Raw genomic sequence first — 18,920 nt, 5'->3', positions numbered from 1 at the left:
AGATTACTAAGGTTTTAAATTGTTTAATTCTAATAATCAGTTATTTGAGTGTTCAGTAGTCTTAGTGGAAATTAAAAGGGTAGGAGTAGGTCAGTGTTCAGTAGTCTTAGTGGAAATTAAAAGGGTAGGAGTAGATCTCTGAGGCAGTAGTTCAAAATGATGCTTGATGACTTCTCAGACAAAGGGGTTTACTTTCTCTTTTCCTGTGTTGACCATAAGGATTTAGGTGGGTAGAAATGGACTGCAAGGCATATTAATTGTATATCATACTAATTTCATTCCTCTGTCTGTCCTGAAGTCAGGTGTAGCACCGGTGAAGCACAGAGGAATATAATACTGAAGGAGTACCATTTAAAAAAAATGGATATAGAGAAACTACTCTAACATATTACGTATTTTTGGCTAAGTGACTGTATCTTGCCATTTTTTTTACTGCTTATTTTTTATGACCCTGCAATGTTATAAACGTATTGAGATTCATTAACTCTTTAGAGACTTAATGAATGACAGTTGCTTCCGCATATACAACGAAATGGTGATTTTTATGTTATCTGTCTGTTTCTGGATTACTGATTTGTTAAGAAGTATTTATGTTTATCAATTATTATATTTCTGCAGCTAAAGAGCCTTTAAAAGACCAGAAAATATTTAACACAGTTCTTATTGTAACACCTGTTCATAACAAGCAACTAATTATATTTTAGAAGTGGTCCAACCGTTTCTACTCAAGTTTAGGATGTTTTGAGCAGGATTATTTTGCCTGACTGACATGCTTATGGTGGAATCAGTATGTTGTTTTTTCTAAACATTTGCTTACTATTGACAAAGATAGGGTTCTGCACTGGAAGGAGATAACATCACCAAGAATTGTCACTTTACAGATTGCACTCAGTGAAGATGATCTAACTGTTGTCATGAAAATTTTACTTGAGAACCTTGGAGGGGCTTCTTCCCAGCCAAATAGTCTGCAACAAAGCATTGAAGATACCCAGATGGTTAAAAAAGGGAAAGTTTCAAATGAATCTGATTTCTCTGAGGGTATGTTAAATTCTGTAGCTATATAGATATATGGAGAGGACTATTTGCAATTCCGACATGTTGATCTGAAACACTTCAGTGTAAATAAATTGTTTTTCTTAATGGTTATGAATGAGTTTATGAAAAGTTACAAATAAGAATGTGTGCACATACCAAAAACATTGTGATGCAAGCTGTTGATAGTCAAAAATTTTATAGCTGTTGCTTGCAGTTAATATTTTATAGGGTGGTATTCTTCAGCCTGTATCAGAAGCTGAAATTGCAGGTTTAAAAAAGATAAAACCCAAGCCAAAAAGCTTCCCCAGAATGTTAACAAACAATTATAAAAATCCAGGATAATATCTTTTTAGTATTTAAAGAGCATATTAATGTAAACAGTATGTGTTTCTAGCTGAAATATAGTTAAGTTTGCCAATTTTTTTGTTCAAAGCATAATAATGTTCTCAATGTCAAAAAGTTTTCCAACCAATACTTGAAAGCTATACTATGAAAAGAATCTAGAAGGAAGAGTAATGCAAATTCTGGTATTGCTACTTTATGTAGTTGACTAAAAGAGGAACAGCCACAGTAAATTAATGACAACTTTAAAAAAAAGTACTTAAACCACTCAGAGCATGGTAATTTTAACATCTATTAAAGAGAACAAAGTGCTATTGAGTATATAACTGTGAGTTGTCCTGAGTAAGTCATCCTAACTTTTCCTCTTTCTCTGACTCTTTGATCTTAACTAAAAAAAACAGAACTCAAACCCAGAAAACTGTCCCCAAGCTTAGTATTCTAAAGAAATGTAAAAATATTTTCTTTTTATCAACAGACCCTCTTCTTGCTTTGGGACAAAAAAGTGTTTCTACAGTTGAGTCTTCTGCAGAACGTTATGAAACACTTAAATTTGACTTTAATTTTGAGTCACTTTCAGTAATTCTCTACAATAGAGATATGAATCAGGTTTGTGACAAAGCTTTTATTATACTGCTGGGGTGGGGAACTCTGCACATGGACAGAACTCAAGGTAGTAAAATAAAATATTTCATTTGTTGTCTTGACCTTGTTATGCTTGCCTTATGGATCTTAGGCAATTTATCCTTCAATCTGGAGACTTTGAGCATAGAATGGCCTTAATTTGAAGAATGTCAGTGCACTTCTAAAAATCACACACTTAAAAAAAATTAAATAACCAACCAAAACAACCCACCATCTCTTTTGGTCATTCAAGACTTGATTCCAGTTATCCAACCTAAAAAACGAAAATTTGAAAGTACGAATTGCTAGTCTCCATGATGCTAGTTCAGTGCATGATGCCTGTATCGTTAGTAAGCAGCTGCAGTATGTACATGATCCATACTTCCCTCTTACATAGCCCTGAGTGTGAGCTATTAACAAACACCTTGAAAAAGTCAAACTGTGCTGAAAACAGAAGACAAATGTATAATGCTGCCTTATAATCATGATTTCATAGGCTTTGTCTAGATATGAAGGTTCTTGCTTTTTACACCTTGGTACCTAGTGAATGGGTGGTAGCTTTGCGTTTAAAGTGACTGTAATACAGGAATTTGCAGTGGATGTGTTTTGAAAAGTTCTTGTGGAATGAGCATCACCAGGAAGAAATGTACTAATGTGATATGATTTAAATGCCTTGTTTATGTCCTTTCTATTTAATGCTGAGGTTCTGGTTATAAATGGAGTTAGTGTGATGGGAATGGAGGGATTCTCTGGTGGGAGGTTCAGAGTCAAGTGAAATATCATTCGGTCATGCATTCTGAACAACTGCTGGAAATGATGTGTACTTCAGTTACTTGCTTTGACTAATTTGTGTGGTTGAAGGACTCAGGACATCAACAGGCTTCTTCCATTTGCAGATTTTAATGCACACCTGTGTGACTAGCCTCATGAGAAGTGTGCTTACTACTTTGTTCTGTACTAAGTAATTTTACTGTTTTATATAGAAGTCCCCGCTTTTGCTGCATAGTGACAGATTACGCCTTGGTGAGCTCCGACTGCATCTCATGGCATCATCAGGCAAGATGTTTTCCAATGGCTCAATGGATATAAATGTTAAACTTAAGGCATGTACACTGGATGATCTCAGGGAAGGAATTCAGAATGTGACAGCAAGGTAAGTATGAGTGCATCAGAAATGAAAAAGTCCATGCAGTTTATGAGGAAGACTGTTTCATAGATCTATACTTTGCTTCACATGGCACTGATAGAATGTAGTAGGGCTGTCAGTTGTGCTATGCACTAGAGCAATTAGTGATGTATTTTTAATAATGTTAAACAGGTTTCTTCAAACTATATGTTGGTTTGTGAGGTAATCCAAAAAATACCTGGGAGGCTTGAATATTACAGTCAACTGTGGTGAAGAGATGAGTAGAGTGCAACCAGCCTCAGTTAGAGAGTTCTAGGTACTGATTATTACACGCTGCATGTGTAATTCCTAAATTGTAGGACACAGTTAAAATAGAAGTTATTCCTGTGTTAGAGAAAAGTCTATATCCTCATTTCTCTGCAGAAAATGTTGATTGCTTATTTAGTAATTCTTTTATAAATGACAAATGATATTATGTATCCTATTTTTTTCTATATTAATGTGTTATGCTATTAGAAATAATTGTCACTAAACTTCTTTTCCAGAATGATAGACAAGAAATATGACACAAATGACAGTTCTATGATAGATATAAGATACAAACAGGATGAAAACAGAACTCAAGTTGTTGCCATCCTTGACAAGCTGTACATATGTGCCAGTATGGAGTTTTTGTTGACGGTAGCAGATTTCTTCGTTAACTCAATGCCAGCATCTTCAGCTGAAAAATCTACACAGCTCCATTTAAAGCACGTTGCTTCTGGGAAATCCAAACCAGAAACAGGTCTGTAAAACTCCCTTCTTTCCCCTTTCTTTTCACAGACTTCATGTTAGAAATAACTCATCCGAAAGTGTTCAAGTGCTTATCTTGCTATCAGACTTACACATTATGAAGAACAAATACAATTTAAATTGTCCATAGGTTACTGCTATATTAAGTAATCAGGTTGTGCTCTACAACAGAACTAAATACTGAAAGTCATCCCGCTAAATAGTATTTTTACTCATCTTATTTCCTCTTACTTATTTCTGCAAAGGAAACAAGACAGACCATGTGGATAGTAGTTAAGAAAGTAAAAAGAACAACTTGCTCCTCAGATGTGAGTGGCAAAGAGTGTCTTATCTATCTGCAAGCTAAGAATTTTGAAACTGTATGTTGGTATTTCAATGGATAATAACTGTATGTTATTGTTTCAAAGATATGGAAAACTAAGTTTTTGATGAAGGCAACTTTTCTCTTTTTGGTTAAAGACTGAAGGTATGGTATGATGAAACAAGGGCACGAAAGACCACTTTTGAGTTGAGTTTTGTTTGGTTTTAAGTGATAGCCAGGCTCGACTGACTTGTGGTCAGACCTCATCTGTGGGTTGTGTTGTCTGGACTGTTCCCCACAGCCCTCTCTTTTGGGAACTTGGCAGAGTGTTGGGAGTGAGCCCTAGGTTTTATGAATTGCTCTAGTTATGTCAGCAGTTCACTTCCTCTCTTCTTCCCTTGATGGAGATGTGCCAAGTCCCATGATAAAGGAGGGATGATACACATGCCAGAAAAAGGGTACTTTTAGTGACTGCTCAAATGTGTTGGCTACCCAAATGTGTTGCTGGCTGCAACTGATGATGCCTGGCTTTCTTTGCTTTTGCTGTTGTAGCACCCCAAGCCTCAACTTGCCTTTTGTTCAATTGCATGGGTGCAATATTCTGATGTTTCCAGCAAGTGCTAGGCTCGGGAAACCTTATGTAAAGAGTACTAGCATGCATGAGAGTTACACACACTTATACCTCCTTATCATTTTGAACTAAAGTGTTTTGATCCATCATTAGGTCATTAGTATGTTAGAGTCCTCCTTTGAACTGAGATACATGTGATTCTATCCTGTTTGGAGACTGAGTGGATATTCAGACAAGAAATTAAAATGAGATTAGCAGTGTACAATTAGAAAATCTTCACTCTAAAGAGCTTAGTTGCTTTAGGTATTGAACCAGAAGATAACTGTTGTGAATTTGGCTTTATAGAGCCATTACTTAGGTTGATTGCAGAGCATTGAGCGAATAATGCTTTTATATAGTATGGAGAGACAGTTTCTTCAGAACGAAACTGCTGACCAGTTTGCTGCTGATTTCTGGACACTGTGATTTTACTTTTTAGTGAAATACTACAGCATTACTGTAAATACTGAGATACTCAATTTATACCTTCAAAAACTACGTACCAATTTTTATGCAGAGTTGAGGTATTACATATATAATAATGCTGTTGAGCCTGTTATATTCAAGGGTGGTTTTACTTATTTTCACAGAAACATCTGGATGGCCAAATATGAGTGTAAAAGCTGTGATCATGGATCCAGAAATTGTGTTTGTTGCTAATTTGACCAGTGCTGATGGCCCTGCCTTAAAAGTTTCTTTCCAATGTGACTTATCTATGAATTCGGTAAAGCTTGCGCAGAGGATGACCGCTCAAGTGAAGGACTTCAAAGTGTTGGCTTGTGCCTTTCTCAGAGAAAAACAAGATAAGAGTGTTACTAAGGTATGAAAACTTGATTTTCGTAATGAAAAAAGTAGTGACAACTGCTGGCAGGCATGTCTGTTTGTTGGTATATCCATAGCACTCAGAAAACTCAGTTCTCATGTAATTATTATGAAGATAGGCAAGGGCTGTGTGTATGCAGAGTGCCATTTAAAAGTGAATCATTTTTCAGAATGCACAAGACTTCATCACGTAGATCTTTGTTTAAAACTTGTGTGGTGGATCACTACATTGAAGTAAAGGTTTCTTAGTGAAGAAATTGCATGAGGGATTTTGAAGACTAAGAATACATCTATGCAACTTTGTTTACTGCAATTCCAGCAATTTTGGATGCTGGAATGAAGCACAGTAATGTAGAAAGAATGCTGTTACTTGAAAACCAGTTGTTTTATTGGGTCAGTAGCCTTTTGCCGATGGAATTAAAAAATACAAGTATTGCAAAAGGCTGGAATCCAGGAGTAACCTTAATCAAATTGTATTTTTCTCTCAGGTGTTACGACCATGTTCTCTGGTCATGGAAAATATGAGGCATGTCTCGGGGTTACAAACTGTGGTAGTAACAATTGAAGAACTTGTTATAAAGGTAAGTTAGATTATTAAAGCTGACTTGGGAAGAAGAGCTTTGTTTCTAAAATGAGCTGTAGCTTAGTTTTTTTTAATCCATGTATCCCTATCTAAAACTTCTGTTTCTTCCATCAGGTTAATTTTGGAAATAGGCATTTTTGTTTTTCAAGGCTGCTCTGAGTTGGAAAAATCATTATATTTATTGTTTTGGCCATCTCTTGGCAGAAAAGGGCAGATTTAAATATTGGATACTAGGACTCCTTCCACTAGTTTCTTCCAGTTTTATGAAACAACCCTTTCCCTGTCACTGCCACTATTTTTCTCTTCAGAGAGGTTTATGAACAGGAATGTGAACAGAAGTGCATGTTAACTTAAGGCTCTTAATGTGACTTCCGTGGTGATACACAATGTGAAATACAGTGTTCTTAGTAGGTAAATTATTAAGCAAATATATAGTAAAGGTATCTCTGAGTATAACTTGCTAACTGTCCTATAAAAATCCTCATACTTTTGTATTTCTGATCTGAAAAAATAGCCAGTAATGAAATTTAAATTGGAAACAATAGTATGCTGTGCTTAAAGCTTTTGACAGGTGTACTGTACCTTTAAGTGAAATGGTATTGTATGTAACTCTGATATGCTTTTTTGAACACCTTGAAATTCTTAAAAATTAATTTTTAAGTGTTGATGATTTACAGTGTAGTAGGGAAAAGGCGTCTGTTCGCTGCTGTTGTGGGAATACCATGTATCGGTGAAAATGAAATAGCAATCTGAGAGTATTCTTCTTGACCCTGTGGGATTGTGAGGGAGGAACTAGGAAATGTTGTGGGAAAGGGGAATAAGAGGAGGTCCATGAATAGGTTCTGTTTCTGTTTCTTAGATAACTTGTTTTTTTAATGCTGTATACCTGTATCAAGAACCTAAGAGTTATATGCCATTTTCATCTATCATGTATTTTATATGTTCATCAATTTTAAAATGTTTTGAGTAATAGAGGATTTGTTGTTGTTGTTGTTCAAGATCTCACCAATAATTCTGAATACTGTGGTGACCATTATGGCTGCCCTAAAACCAAAACCAACAGAAGAGGATTCTAGAGGAGCAACTGAAGTTTGTGAAAATTTGTGGCAAGTGAAACCTTTAGATCAATACAATGCTTGGTTTCTTGGTGTTGATGTAGCTACAGAAGCAACAGAAACTTTTAAGGACTGTGAGCGTGCTGTGAAACAAGAGAAGTTTGACATCGTAGTGAAATCTGTTCAGATCACCTTGGAATGCGGTCTGGGACATCGCACTATCCCTTTATTGTTGCTAGAATCTGTATTTTCAGGTGTGCTTAAGAACTGGTCCTCACTGATGGAGGTCTCTGCTGATATGTCACTGGAGGTTTGTACAATCAAATTATTTACAATTTAAAATGTTACTGCATTTATCATAATGTTCAAGTAACTTCATTTCTGGCAGTTTCTACCAGTAGCTGAGTTAACAATAGGTTTACATTGTAATGGTCTTAGGAATTATCTAGTAGTCAGGCAAGTATTGAGTAAGCATAATGTGTTTATTATAGGAATTTCATAAATAGATCAGCACTAATATACATGAATTCAGTAGGAGGTTTTAATGGCAATTACTACTGTGAAATAATTAACTCCTGTATAATAATAACTCCGTTCTTTACTGGTTATGCAAATAACCTTCTTTGCATTGCTAGGTGTGCATGTCATAATAGAGTATGGAAGATGCATACCTAATCATATAAAATGAGGTCCCAAAAGGGAGGAGGGATGAGGAAAACTGCTGAAAGTGAGCTTCCAGAATTGCGCCTGGCCAACAGTTCTTTATTCAGATTTGCAGTGTCTGAAAAGAAAAGAGTATTTAGGGTGGCATTTAAACAAATTGTTCCAGTGGGCGAGATCTAGACTGAAGAGTTTTTGTTCAGGCCAATTGCTATTTCATAGTAAAATGAAGTTACTGATGTCAAAGTCACTCTCACGGACACCGTAGGAGAGAATAGAGACTACATTATATTAACAAAATGTGTTAAACAAAAAGCTATGAAATTACTAGCCTGCTTGGTCCTATTTCTTTATAAGTAAGCCAGATACGTAATGCTTTAAAAATTACGTCACTGAAGAAAAAATGTATGATGTATTTCACTGGTGTGTGTTGATTTTTGAAGCTGTTAAAAATGAATGCTAGACTTCTGAAATGTGAAACAGATTTAAACAGCTTTTTTAGTGTACTAATTACTTTAGGAAGGAACTTAGGAACTTTGTCATACTTAATTTTGATTCTTTCTTTAGGTCCATTATTACAATGAAACTTTTGCAGTATGGGAGCCTCTTATTGAAAGAATTGAAGGAGGAAAGAAGCAATGGCGTTTAAAGCTGGAAGTATGTAAATGTGCTTGAAACTCTGTAAAAACTTGGTTTGAATAGGCAGTTGTATTTTAGTATATTTTTTGTAACAGAACAGTGACCATTCAAATGCTGTTGCTTGGAGGGAGCTATAGAATTTTGCAGGGAAATATTCAGTTTGTAGAAATCTGAATAATGTTATTTGTCTAGTGCATGAGCAAAGCATAGCATGCAACCACACACACGCAGAAATGGAATAAAATAACTTGCTTGCCTTCAGTATTGGTATAAAGTTTCCATGTTACTGAAAGTTTAAGATGTATTACAGATTTATGAGGTAAGGTAGGTATTCCTTTGCTTGGTAAAAGTTTCAAGTGTAGAGCAAGCTTTTTCCTGTTTTTTAACATAGGAGGAAGTAGTTCAATATGTTCATAATTGCCTAAAGAAATTCTGGTTTTAGATGAAGACTAACCCTGTCCAAGAGAGAAGTTTGATGCCTGGCGATGATTTCATTATTCTTCCTGAGCCACAAACTGCAGTTAACATTTCTTCGAAGGATACAATGAACATAACAGTATCCAAATGCTGTCTCACTGTTTTCAGTAACTTAGCCAAGGTAATCCTAACAGGCAAAAGATGCCAAATTATTCAGCTTTGTGGGAAGTTCTGACTTCTGATGAGCTTTCTGTGCTGCTATCTCAAGCTAGTGATTGTTTTAGAGCCCTGACAAATGTTACCTAGCAGCGATGAGGAGTTTTACTCTGATAGCCCTTTAGGGGTAACAAAAAGGTGGTGCTAGCTTTTGAAAGGGAAGTAAATTTCTGTTAATATTTCAGAAGATGGACTGTAAGAAACATTTGTGTTTATTGGAGGGCTTTATTTTCATTCAGCTTGCTGCTTCTTTGTAACACTGTTCCATAGTAGAATACTAAGAAAAGTGTGCATTTTAGGATTGGCTGTTAAACTGTAAAAGTAGAAAGTTCTGTGTTTTTTTTAAACTTTTTGCTTATTTTTTCTTTTGTTAATGTGCACACTTATGAGTGTCCAAGGCTTTTTTTTTTACTGGGAGAAGAAATTTTGGTAACTATATCAAGCCATTTGTACAGAATCTATCTCGCTCCCAATAGTTTTTTTTTCTTTTTTTTATTAAATGAACGAGAGTTCTCTAAGCTAGTATATTGGGGGGGGTCAGTTAATACGACTTCTGTGTAATAAAACATGTTATTAAGCATATGTTGTGGTTAAGTACCAAGTATGTGCATGGTGAATGTGTTTGGGAATTTGGTGTCCCACGTCTTTTAGTTTTCTCTTACAATGCTCCAACAACAATAAAAATATCCCTATGAGGAGTATGAATACTTAGTATGGTATCATCATTTGCTGTTAGCTACAGAATGGTAAAATCTCACATAAGTAATCTTTACTTCTCTGAAATATTACTACACATATCTATATATAACGTGTATATAGAGAGTTTTATATATATATATATATATGTACACATATATATGTTCAAAACACTGTTTGCTTGGCCTTGTCTTTTAATGACTAATTTTTTTATATTTGTTGCTGTGGCTATTTACATGTGGTTACATACTCATTATTATGTTGTTTTAATTATGGATGTTCTTCATTGCAGGCATTTTCAGAAGGGACTGCATCCACGTTTGACTATTCCTTTAAAGACACAGCTCCTTTCATAGTGAAAAATGCCCTGGGTGTTCCTCTCAAAGTGCTTCCTAGCTCCAGTTTTCGGATTGTTAATACAGTTGAAAAAGCAAATGTGAACCTTGTAGAAAGTGGCCAGAACATGGAACTAGAATACTCAGTTTTTGAAGCTCCTCAACAAGGAAAGCTGTCTACATTGCATCGGCAAGAGAGTTCCATCTTCTCTTTAAATTTAGGTATTATAATAAGGAACACTGCATGTTACTATACATTGAGAATGGGGGAAATGAGGGAGTCTGCATGGTTAAATTCAATGTAATTAAAATTTAGGTGAGGCATGTTGTGTCGAAACTACTTTCGAGTACTGATAGCAATTGAAAACAAACTAAAACCAGTTACTGTTGGCTTCTTAAAATGATACAAAATTTATTCTGCCCAGTTTTCTAGAGAATGAAAAGTACAGTATTTTTCTTACCTCTTTGAACAAAATGGAAGATGCTTTAGTATAGTCATTGATAGATCATCTTAAAGACTCCTGAGACATAGGCTTGTGGGTTCCAAATCCTGTCAAACAGGATCTTTATTTCTCAGCATCCTTACTACCCATTTATTTTTTTGTAGTTAGTTATTTTGCTTAGAGCATTTATGAATATTCTGTGTTTTCAGCTTTGCTGGAGAATATTCCTAGGGGCATAGGACATCATAACTCCTCATATATAATTTTTTTCCCCCCTTTCTTTCCAATTCCTTATGAAGATACTTGGCCATGATGAAAAGATAATGCTCAGTGTTGTAGCTGTTAACTTAAAAAATACGCTATTCATCATAATATGACATTATGGAAAGTTAAGATCTTCAAGAGTTTTCTGCCTTTAAGCTTCATTTTTCCCTTGTGCTTAAATGCCACTTCAAGTTGTTTTTGCCAAAGGGCAACTTTGACAATTGTTGCCGAGTCTAGAGAAACTTAAACATTGTTCAATTCTTAAAAATGGTAACATGATTTATGTTTTGCATAATTAACACTTGTGTATTTTTATGGATTAGAACTTCAAGGATACAATGAAGTGGTAAACATTCCCATTGCCAAACCAGGGCGGCGACTGTACAACATTAAAAGCCTTCTTGTTGATCGTTCAGACTCTATTATTGTCCAGATAGATGCTACAGAAGGAAATAAAGTTATTAGTGTACGATCTCCTCTGCAGGTAAACAAAACAAAACCTGAAATAAATATTCTACCCTCTGAGTGACTTTGCTTTTCTTCTTTTTTTTTTTTTAGGATAGTACTTTTCCCAGAAGCCAATTAAAGGCAAATTACTAAGTATTTACTGTATTTATTAAACTATTTTTTATTTATACTATATACATTTTTTTTTCTGGGAGATGAAAAGTTAGATTTTAGTTGTAAATTATTCTTTGTTTAGCTTTCTGTTATCCTGAACACTGAGTTTGGAATACATACATTGTACGTGGTTTATTTTAAATGCATTGTAAGCATGTTTTTCAATTCATGGAACTTAAAAGGAAGCATAGTCTTCTCGTATGCTTGCATATTGTTCTCCTTCAGAATTGTATTTCTTACTAGGATGTGTTTAAGTCTATTGTCCAGGTGAGTGATTAAATCTACTATTTTTCTTCCTTTTTGATATTCATATACTTTCTTGTAGAAATGAGTACCAAACAAATGTAATGAAAGTTATGCTTTTTGATCCTAGATCAAGAACCATTTCTCCATCCCATTTATAATCTATAAACTGGATAGGGACTCCAGATTGTCGGAGGCGATTGGCATATGTAAGCCAGAGGAGGAATTTCATGTTCCTTTACATTCATATAGGTATGCTTTTTCTGTTCTATAGGGCTATTGTTTGCAAGACTGATACACAAATACGGCATTACTGTGGGAGCTTAGATTTGTACTTGGAACTCTTCCTGGTTGGGCAAAAAAAAAAATCCAACAAACAAAATTGTCTTCATTAGGTATTTACACAGTGTGCTTGCAAAAACCCTCCAGAAAGTTAGCAATTACTTAGAAATTGGTGATGGTAGCTGTTGATGCAAGGATATTTTGTGTACCAGTTCTGTTCTCTTGCCGTAGGTGTCATTTATACATTCGACCAACAGGAATATTAGAGGGTCAATTCAGAGAGTCCACGACTTACATTACCTGGAGAGAAGAGCTACATAGAAGCAATGAAGTAAAGTGCTTGTTACAGTGCCCAGCCGCTGAGATGAATTTCTTGCCTCTAATAGTCAGCTCAACAGCTGTACCCGATCAACTGAATTTTATTTCAACATCTGGAGAGGACTGGGATCCTGCCTACATTATCCACCTTTATCCTACGCTGACTATGAGGAATCTTTTGCCGTACTCCTTGAGATATTTACTTGAGGTAGGTTATTCCATGGTTCCGTTCTGAAATGCTTTCCTTGATTTTAATGAAGATTAGCATACATTTAGAACCGGAGGTAGAAGTAGTGTAGAAGATACTGAATGCTGTTTATTGTATTTTTTTTTTTTTTGGTAAATTACAAAGTTGGCTGATGGATTCGCCCTGGGAATTTGGGGGATTTGTTATTTTTAACTTTGGATCTACTTTGCCAGTTTCACTTTGCTCCTGAAATATTAATCCTGTATTGGATTGGTCTATCTCTTAAATCCTTCTGAGATCCTGTTCACGTATTGCAGGATAGCTTTTGTTTCACAGGGAGAGATGTAAGGAAAAAAGCCTGAAAGTACAGGTGCTTTTCTTCTATGTAGAAAGACAACTTGTCCCTGTTCCAACAGTGACACTTCACTGAGTGCTCTTGTGAGGCCTCCCATGCACAAATCAGAGGATTTCTTTGCAGAATCCTATGCAGACGTTCTTGCTCTACTTCCAGTATCTTCTGTTTCTAATACATGTTTTCACAGAAAAAGCTGAATGATTCTGGTAAATAGAAATGCCATGAGGATCTGCAGCTATCATCCTAGTTTGTTCTGTTTTGTCCTGGTCACACAACTGGCTGTCACATTCATTTAGATCTTCCTTTTGCTTCTGTCTGCTGTAGTAAGAGCACTATTACCAATTTTCCTTCCCTTCACTCCACTTCAGTACCTAAAGTCAAAGAACGTAGAACATCATGCCCTTGCCTTAAATAAACTAGTAATTCAAATCTGTTTCTGAAGTAACTTCCTCTGTGGGTGAGCTTATAGTCTTTATGTCCATCAACTAACCAAGCCTGGCCACTGCTCAGTAAGGTATCATACACTTTTTTTTAGCTAAAATGAGGAAAGCTGCTGTTCTGAGGTGCTGCTCCCTAAGGAGAGCTGTGGTACCCAGCAGTATGGCACAGCTGCCAGATTCCTGTGTTGTGCGTTGTTTCATGTGAAATGTCTTGGCTGTGCATTTACAGCACAAAAAATTCAGTATTGTACCTAGTAACATTGCCATGGAAATGAGAACTCATTGCCAAAATCTACTGGAAGTCATGGAGGAAGGAGGGAACAAGGACAGGGGATACATTGGAACTCATTTGTCTTCCTGAAATCTAGTATTGTTTAGTCTTTACTGTCCTGCAGGAAAAGTGCAGTTGACGTCAGGTGGTTCATAGGATTGAGCTCAAATGAAAGTGATTGGAAGTTGGGACATATGGTACTAAATTACATAAAGCACGAGTACCCTGAAAGACAAGAAAAACACTGTTTTGTGAATACGCATGTTTTACATGTTAAAAGCTTAATTTGTCCCTTACAATTTTTACTGCAGGGAACAGCAGAAGCCCGTGAATTGCTGGAAGGGAGTGCTGCAGATGTATTTCATTCCAGAATCGCTGGGGAAATAATGGAGCTTGTCTTGGTAAAATATCAAGGCAAAAACTGGAACGGACGTTTTAGAATTCATGGTGGGATGCCTGAATTTTTTCCAGTGTGTTTCACCTCCGATTCTGCAACAGTGATGACAGTGGACATTTACATACACACCAGGAGAATCGGAAGCCGTATGATCTTGTCTGTGTTCAGTCCGTATTGGATAATCAACAAGACTTCCCGTGTTCTCCAATATCGAGCTGAAGACATTCGTGTGAAGCATCCAGCAGATTACAGAGATATTGTTTTATTCTCCTTTAAGAAGAAAAATATTTTTAGTAAAAATAAGGTATGCTTATTTTAGGTGATGGTGGTAGTGCTATTAAAATCCTTCTTTGAAGCTGAAAACTGAGCTGCCCTTCCCATTCCAGTCCATCTACACTCTCAGGAGAATTTTGTCTAAGGTTGGAAGCTGGGTGACCATATAGAGTGGGTAGGTCCTGAATAGTTAGTGGGTACCCTCCCAGCTTACCTCCCGGAAAATTCTTCCATCTGGTAGAGGAATTTAATGAACGTATGTAAGATGGAAGTAAATATACCTGGGGAGGTATGTTCCAGTGAACGAAGAAAAATCACAGACTTGTCTTAATCACCTAGGTGCTTTGACATTTAACATGCACAATGTTAAACCATACTTCTTTTATATTGTTTTGGCATGGCATTTGCATGGTTAAATGAAGAGTACTGTGGTAAAAGATACTTTTTTTTCTTTGTAAAGTGACCCCTCTTTCCATTTCATTGTATTTTTTTCACCCAACAGTAATTGAAGCAGTTGAAGAAACAGTCTTGACAAGGTGTTACTTTGATTCTTTTAATTCCACTTCCCCTTCCAGTTTGTAAAGCACTACAAAATTGTATTTTTTTCCATCATTGTGTGTGCTCTCAGTAACCATAGTCTGTTACTACCTTTATTGTAACATCTTTCCCAGACATCAAGCATAGACTAACAAATGACAGTATGAATAATGATACTACATGCTTAGGCTTATCTTAATTTATAGAAAGTTTTAAAAGCACTTAAATGTCTTCTTAGTACTGCTACATGTGATACAGAAGCACTCCATAATGCATGAACTCTAAAATTAATTTATTGAAGCATTTTCCATGTCCTTTCTTTTTTTTGTGTGTGTAGATCCAGTTATGTATTTCAACAAGTGCATGGTCCAGTAGCTTTTCCCTTGATACTGTAGGAAGCTATGGATGTGTCAAATGTTCGGCTAATAACATGGACTATCTGGTAAGAAAGCTCTGATGTGTTTTGTGGGGTCTCTTGAGGCACTTTTGTCTTGATTTCTTTCTTATCTTCATTTTGAGGCCTTTGTTTCACTACTTACGCTGCTTTTAAATCATGGAAATATTTAAGGTCTTGGCTGGTAATTCTTAAATAAGTAAGGTCTTGGCTGGTACTCAGATCTATGCCTGGTGACAAGTAGTTTCACCAACAGAAATTCCAGTATGATTTGTCATTGTGTTTTACATAGCAAATGTCTAGTATTAGGCTGTTGGAAAATATACGAACCTTGATAGTGGAGACAAAAGAGTTCATGTTCTAAACTTGTAATTGTTTGGGACTGTTTAGAGCCTCACTCTAAACAGTGGCCAGCTTTGTTTAAACTAATCTCCAAAGCTAAGCAGAATAAAATTTGCAATTTATTCTGCTTTTGGAAGCACAGCGCTGAGTAATAGTGTAGAACTTCATTTCCATGTACTTTTTCATTGATTTCTTATGATATGATCATTTTAGGTTGCCTTGATTTACAGCAGAGGTGTACAGCAGGACTTTTCCCTGCTAAGCTGATACTCATACTACAGCTAAAACTGCTTGTTTAGCATTGTGCTAATCATATTGCAAAGTGCACCACATTTTACTGCATGCTTCTTTGTCCTCCTATTGCAGGTGTTCAGAACAGGAGTATTCTGTGTTAGCCTTTTTATTTACTGTCACGTTGGCTTTCCTTTACTTCCATTCTGACTTTTCTTTGAATCTTCATGTTAATTGTTTGATCAAATTGTCCTTGTTCAACAGGTTGGAGTTAGCATCAAAATGAGTAGTTTTAACCTTACCAGGATAGTTACATTCACTCCATTCTACACAATAGCAAACAAATCTTCTCTGGAACTAGAAGTTGGAGAAATCGGTCCTAATGGCTCTTTTCCAACTAACAAATGGAATTATATCTCAACTTCGGAGGTAATATTTCTGTTTGCTTCCTTTGAGCGTTATCATAGATGAATAGCTGGTCTCTAGCTGTCACCTAAGAAAATAAGGTTTCTATAAATGCTCCATCTTCTCTGCTGGTGTGATGTGGATGCTTCACACATCTCAGGGCAACATTTAGATAATTTACTAAATTTACTTGTTATATCTCTTAGTAGAGATGAGGGTGTGACAACTGGGGCATCTGAATAGGTGTCTCATGCAAGATTGTTTACTACTGTTTACTATATTAAACCTATTCAAACTGTTCAAGTGCTTATTTCTTGTTTTATAGTGTCTTCCATTCTGGCCTGAAAACTCATCTGGTCAACTTTGTGTAAGAGTAGTTGGCTATGAAAGATCATCCAAACCATTCCTGTTTAAAGCCCCAGATAATGGTACTCTGCTGAGGCTGGAAGAATTGGTGAGACTGACTTTGTGTGGTTCATTTTTAATACTCTATTTTACTTTTGTGAAATTGAACTTAGTACAGCTTGATTCCCCAAGTTGATCAAGATGGAAGCCTTGTACTTTAAGGTCCTGGTGCATTGCACTTCGGTACTCTTTCATAAAAAAAAAAAAGGGCTTTAAATCAAGTCGACAGTATTCTCAGTGTTTTCACGGTTGTCAGATTCAGTCAAGATGATCTAGTTTTGACAAGCTTATAGGAAGCTGAACATCTCTAGTGCTATTAAATTAAAAATGAGATACTATGCTTAAAACATTCCTTTGCAGTGAGTGTTTCCTAGGTGACTTGATTTTCTTTTAGATATCTGAAAATACAGTATCTGTCTTGTTTTCTTGATGATCTAATGTATGTTCAAGATGGAAAAAAATATGGCTGAATTTATAATTGAGTTAGTAAAATCATAATTCTTTGTGAATTTAACCTCTCTTAGTATTCGGGAATGTGTATGTAATTGTGGCATGTTCAGACAAGCCTTTGGAGATAATGCTTCTCATAATTAGCTGAGATACAAATGATGGTGAATATAACTTACCTCTGTAAGTTTGAAGCAGCTGGAAAAATTGTTTTCAGAGCAAGATGTCAACATTGATCTGGAGTTCTATTGGCACACTTCTGTATTTTATTTAAGCAGGATCTTGAAAGCCATTAAAAGAAAGGGTCAATGTGATTTGTTGGGAGGTTTAATCAATAGAATTTTTCTGTGCAGTGATTGCTTTGTTAATAAGCTATCATTATTCTTGTCATACCTTTAAGAACTTTGGTACAGTTGTCTAGACTTTTATCTTAAACCTAACTTTCATTTTTATAGCGTGAATAGAAGGGAATGTCTGGCTATAGTTTTTACTGAACTTACTGAATAAAGTAATTTTTAAAATGTTATGCATCTAATTTTAAAAGCCATTTTTGTTATAATTGGAATATAATTTTGAATTAAGTTAAACCTACAGGTAGCTTGTGAATACTTCTAGTGTCTTAATTGTGCCACTGACCTAAATGCTTGAGGTTACTGTTACTAGATAATGAAGATTGTTTCCTTTTTTTCATTTGTGAAAGACCTATGAAAGACAGATATAAAAGTAATAATTCAGTCTGTTCTAACTTGAATTTATGTATAGAACAAATACTGAATTTTCTCTCTAACTTTCTCTTCAGAATGGGGGCTTATTGGTAGATGTGAATGTGTCTGAGCATTCTACTCTTATAAGCTTCTCAGATTACCATGAAGGAGCTGCTCCGGCTCTAATTGTTAACCATACTTCATGGGACTCCCTCAGATATAAACAGAGGTATGTGAAAGAAACAATTCATCATTAGTTGCTTAACTAGTAGATATGCTTTGAGAAGAAAGTAGTTCTCTTTTACCATCATGGTGAAAGGTACCATAAAAAAATATCGTACGCTTCTGATGAAGTATTTTATTCCTGCTTTTAGTCAGCTTTATAGTTTGAGAAAGTGGAAAGAGTATAGTAGTAGTATAGATAGATAGATCATAGTTCACAGGCAGCCTAGCTACAGCTGGTCTTGTTTGGAGCTGGTAGCCTAGACCTTTCATGCCTCACGCCTAGGAAGCTGTAGTAGTGGAGTATATAGCACCACGAACTATACCACTTAAAGCAGTAGTCTTAAACAGCAAATGCTATTGTCTTTCTTACTATTATTATTTTTTTTTTCTAACTGCAGTGGATTACAAGAGGAAATGGAGTTGAAACCAAAGCAAGTATGCCTGTTTGCATGGACAGATCCAACCAAAACAAGAAAATTGACTTGGGGTTACTCCCAAAGTTTTGGTGAACATGACCTACTGAAGGTAAATCTCAGAAGGGGAGAAGTAAATACTTAAACTGGTCTAGGACTATAACAAGCCTAAAAATTTTCCAAGAGAAAGCATCTTTAGTAACTTCTCATCTCTGTCTTGTCCTGCAGGAAGTTTTTAAGTCTAATCTCAAGTAGCAAGATTTTAGGTATTTAGATTAACTAACTGCTGGATTTCAAACAATCTTCAGCCTGTGTTTTCAACATTATTTTTGTGGATATCGAAGAAAAATAGAATTTGAGCTCTAGAAGTATCTAAATAATACTATGGATGACTAATAGATCACTTTTCTAGCAGTGCTGCATTCAGCTTAAATAGTTATCTAAAGCTGGAGAAAAACCCTTACTGGTTGTGA

The 18,920-nt window shown here is 35.8% G+C and overlaps 1 protein-coding gene across 3 annotated transcripts in view; it reads left to right on the top strand.

Annotated features, from left to right (window-relative positions):
* The window catches only part of VPS13C (vacuolar protein sorting 13 homolog C), an 88,563-nt gene that overhangs the window by 47,528 nt on the left and 22,115 nt on the right, over positions 1 to 18,920 (top strand). For all 3 annotated transcript variants that reach the window (XM_040569631.1, XM_040569629.1, XM_040569630.1), the window contains 19 exons: positions 882 to 1,038; positions 1,853 to 1,983; positions 2,982 to 3,151; positions 3,670 to 3,908; positions 5,418 to 5,647; positions 6,138 to 6,230; positions 7,232 to 7,597; positions 8,515 to 8,604; positions 9,029 to 9,184; positions 10,208 to 10,472; positions 11,281 to 11,441; positions 11,952 to 12,073; positions 12,335 to 12,629; positions 13,986 to 14,375; positions 15,219 to 15,323; positions 16,113 to 16,277; positions 16,579 to 16,707; positions 17,905 to 18,038; positions 18,433 to 18,559. In XM_040569631.1, the coding sequence (XP_040425565.1) occupies positions 882 to 1,038; positions 1,853 to 1,983; positions 2,982 to 3,151; positions 3,670 to 3,908; positions 5,418 to 5,647; positions 6,138 to 6,230; positions 7,232 to 7,597; positions 8,515 to 8,604; positions 9,029 to 9,184; positions 10,208 to 10,472; positions 11,281 to 11,441; positions 11,952 to 12,073; positions 12,335 to 12,629; positions 13,986 to 14,375; positions 15,219 to 15,323; positions 16,113 to 16,277; positions 16,579 to 16,707; positions 17,905 to 18,038; positions 18,433 to 18,559 (3,525 nt within the window). The remainder of the gene's footprint in view (positions 1 to 881; positions 1,039 to 1,852; positions 1,984 to 2,981; positions 3,152 to 3,669; positions 3,909 to 5,417; positions 5,648 to 6,137; positions 6,231 to 7,231; positions 7,598 to 8,514; positions 8,605 to 9,028; positions 9,185 to 10,207; positions 10,473 to 11,280; positions 11,442 to 11,951; positions 12,074 to 12,334; positions 12,630 to 13,985; positions 14,376 to 15,218; positions 15,324 to 16,112; positions 16,278 to 16,578; positions 16,708 to 17,904; positions 18,039 to 18,432; positions 18,560 to 18,920) is intronic.

Source organism: Cygnus olor, chromosome 11 (assembly GCF_009769625.2).
Source record: "Cygnus olor isolate bCygOlo1 chromosome 11, bCygOlo1.pri.v2, whole genome shotgun sequence".
Taxonomy (NCBI): Eukaryota; Metazoa; Chordata; class Aves; order Anseriformes; family Anatidae; genus Cygnus; species Cygnus olor.
The sequence above is the reverse complement of the archived record's forward strand: the minus strand, read 5'-3'. Positions and strand labels throughout refer to the sequence as shown.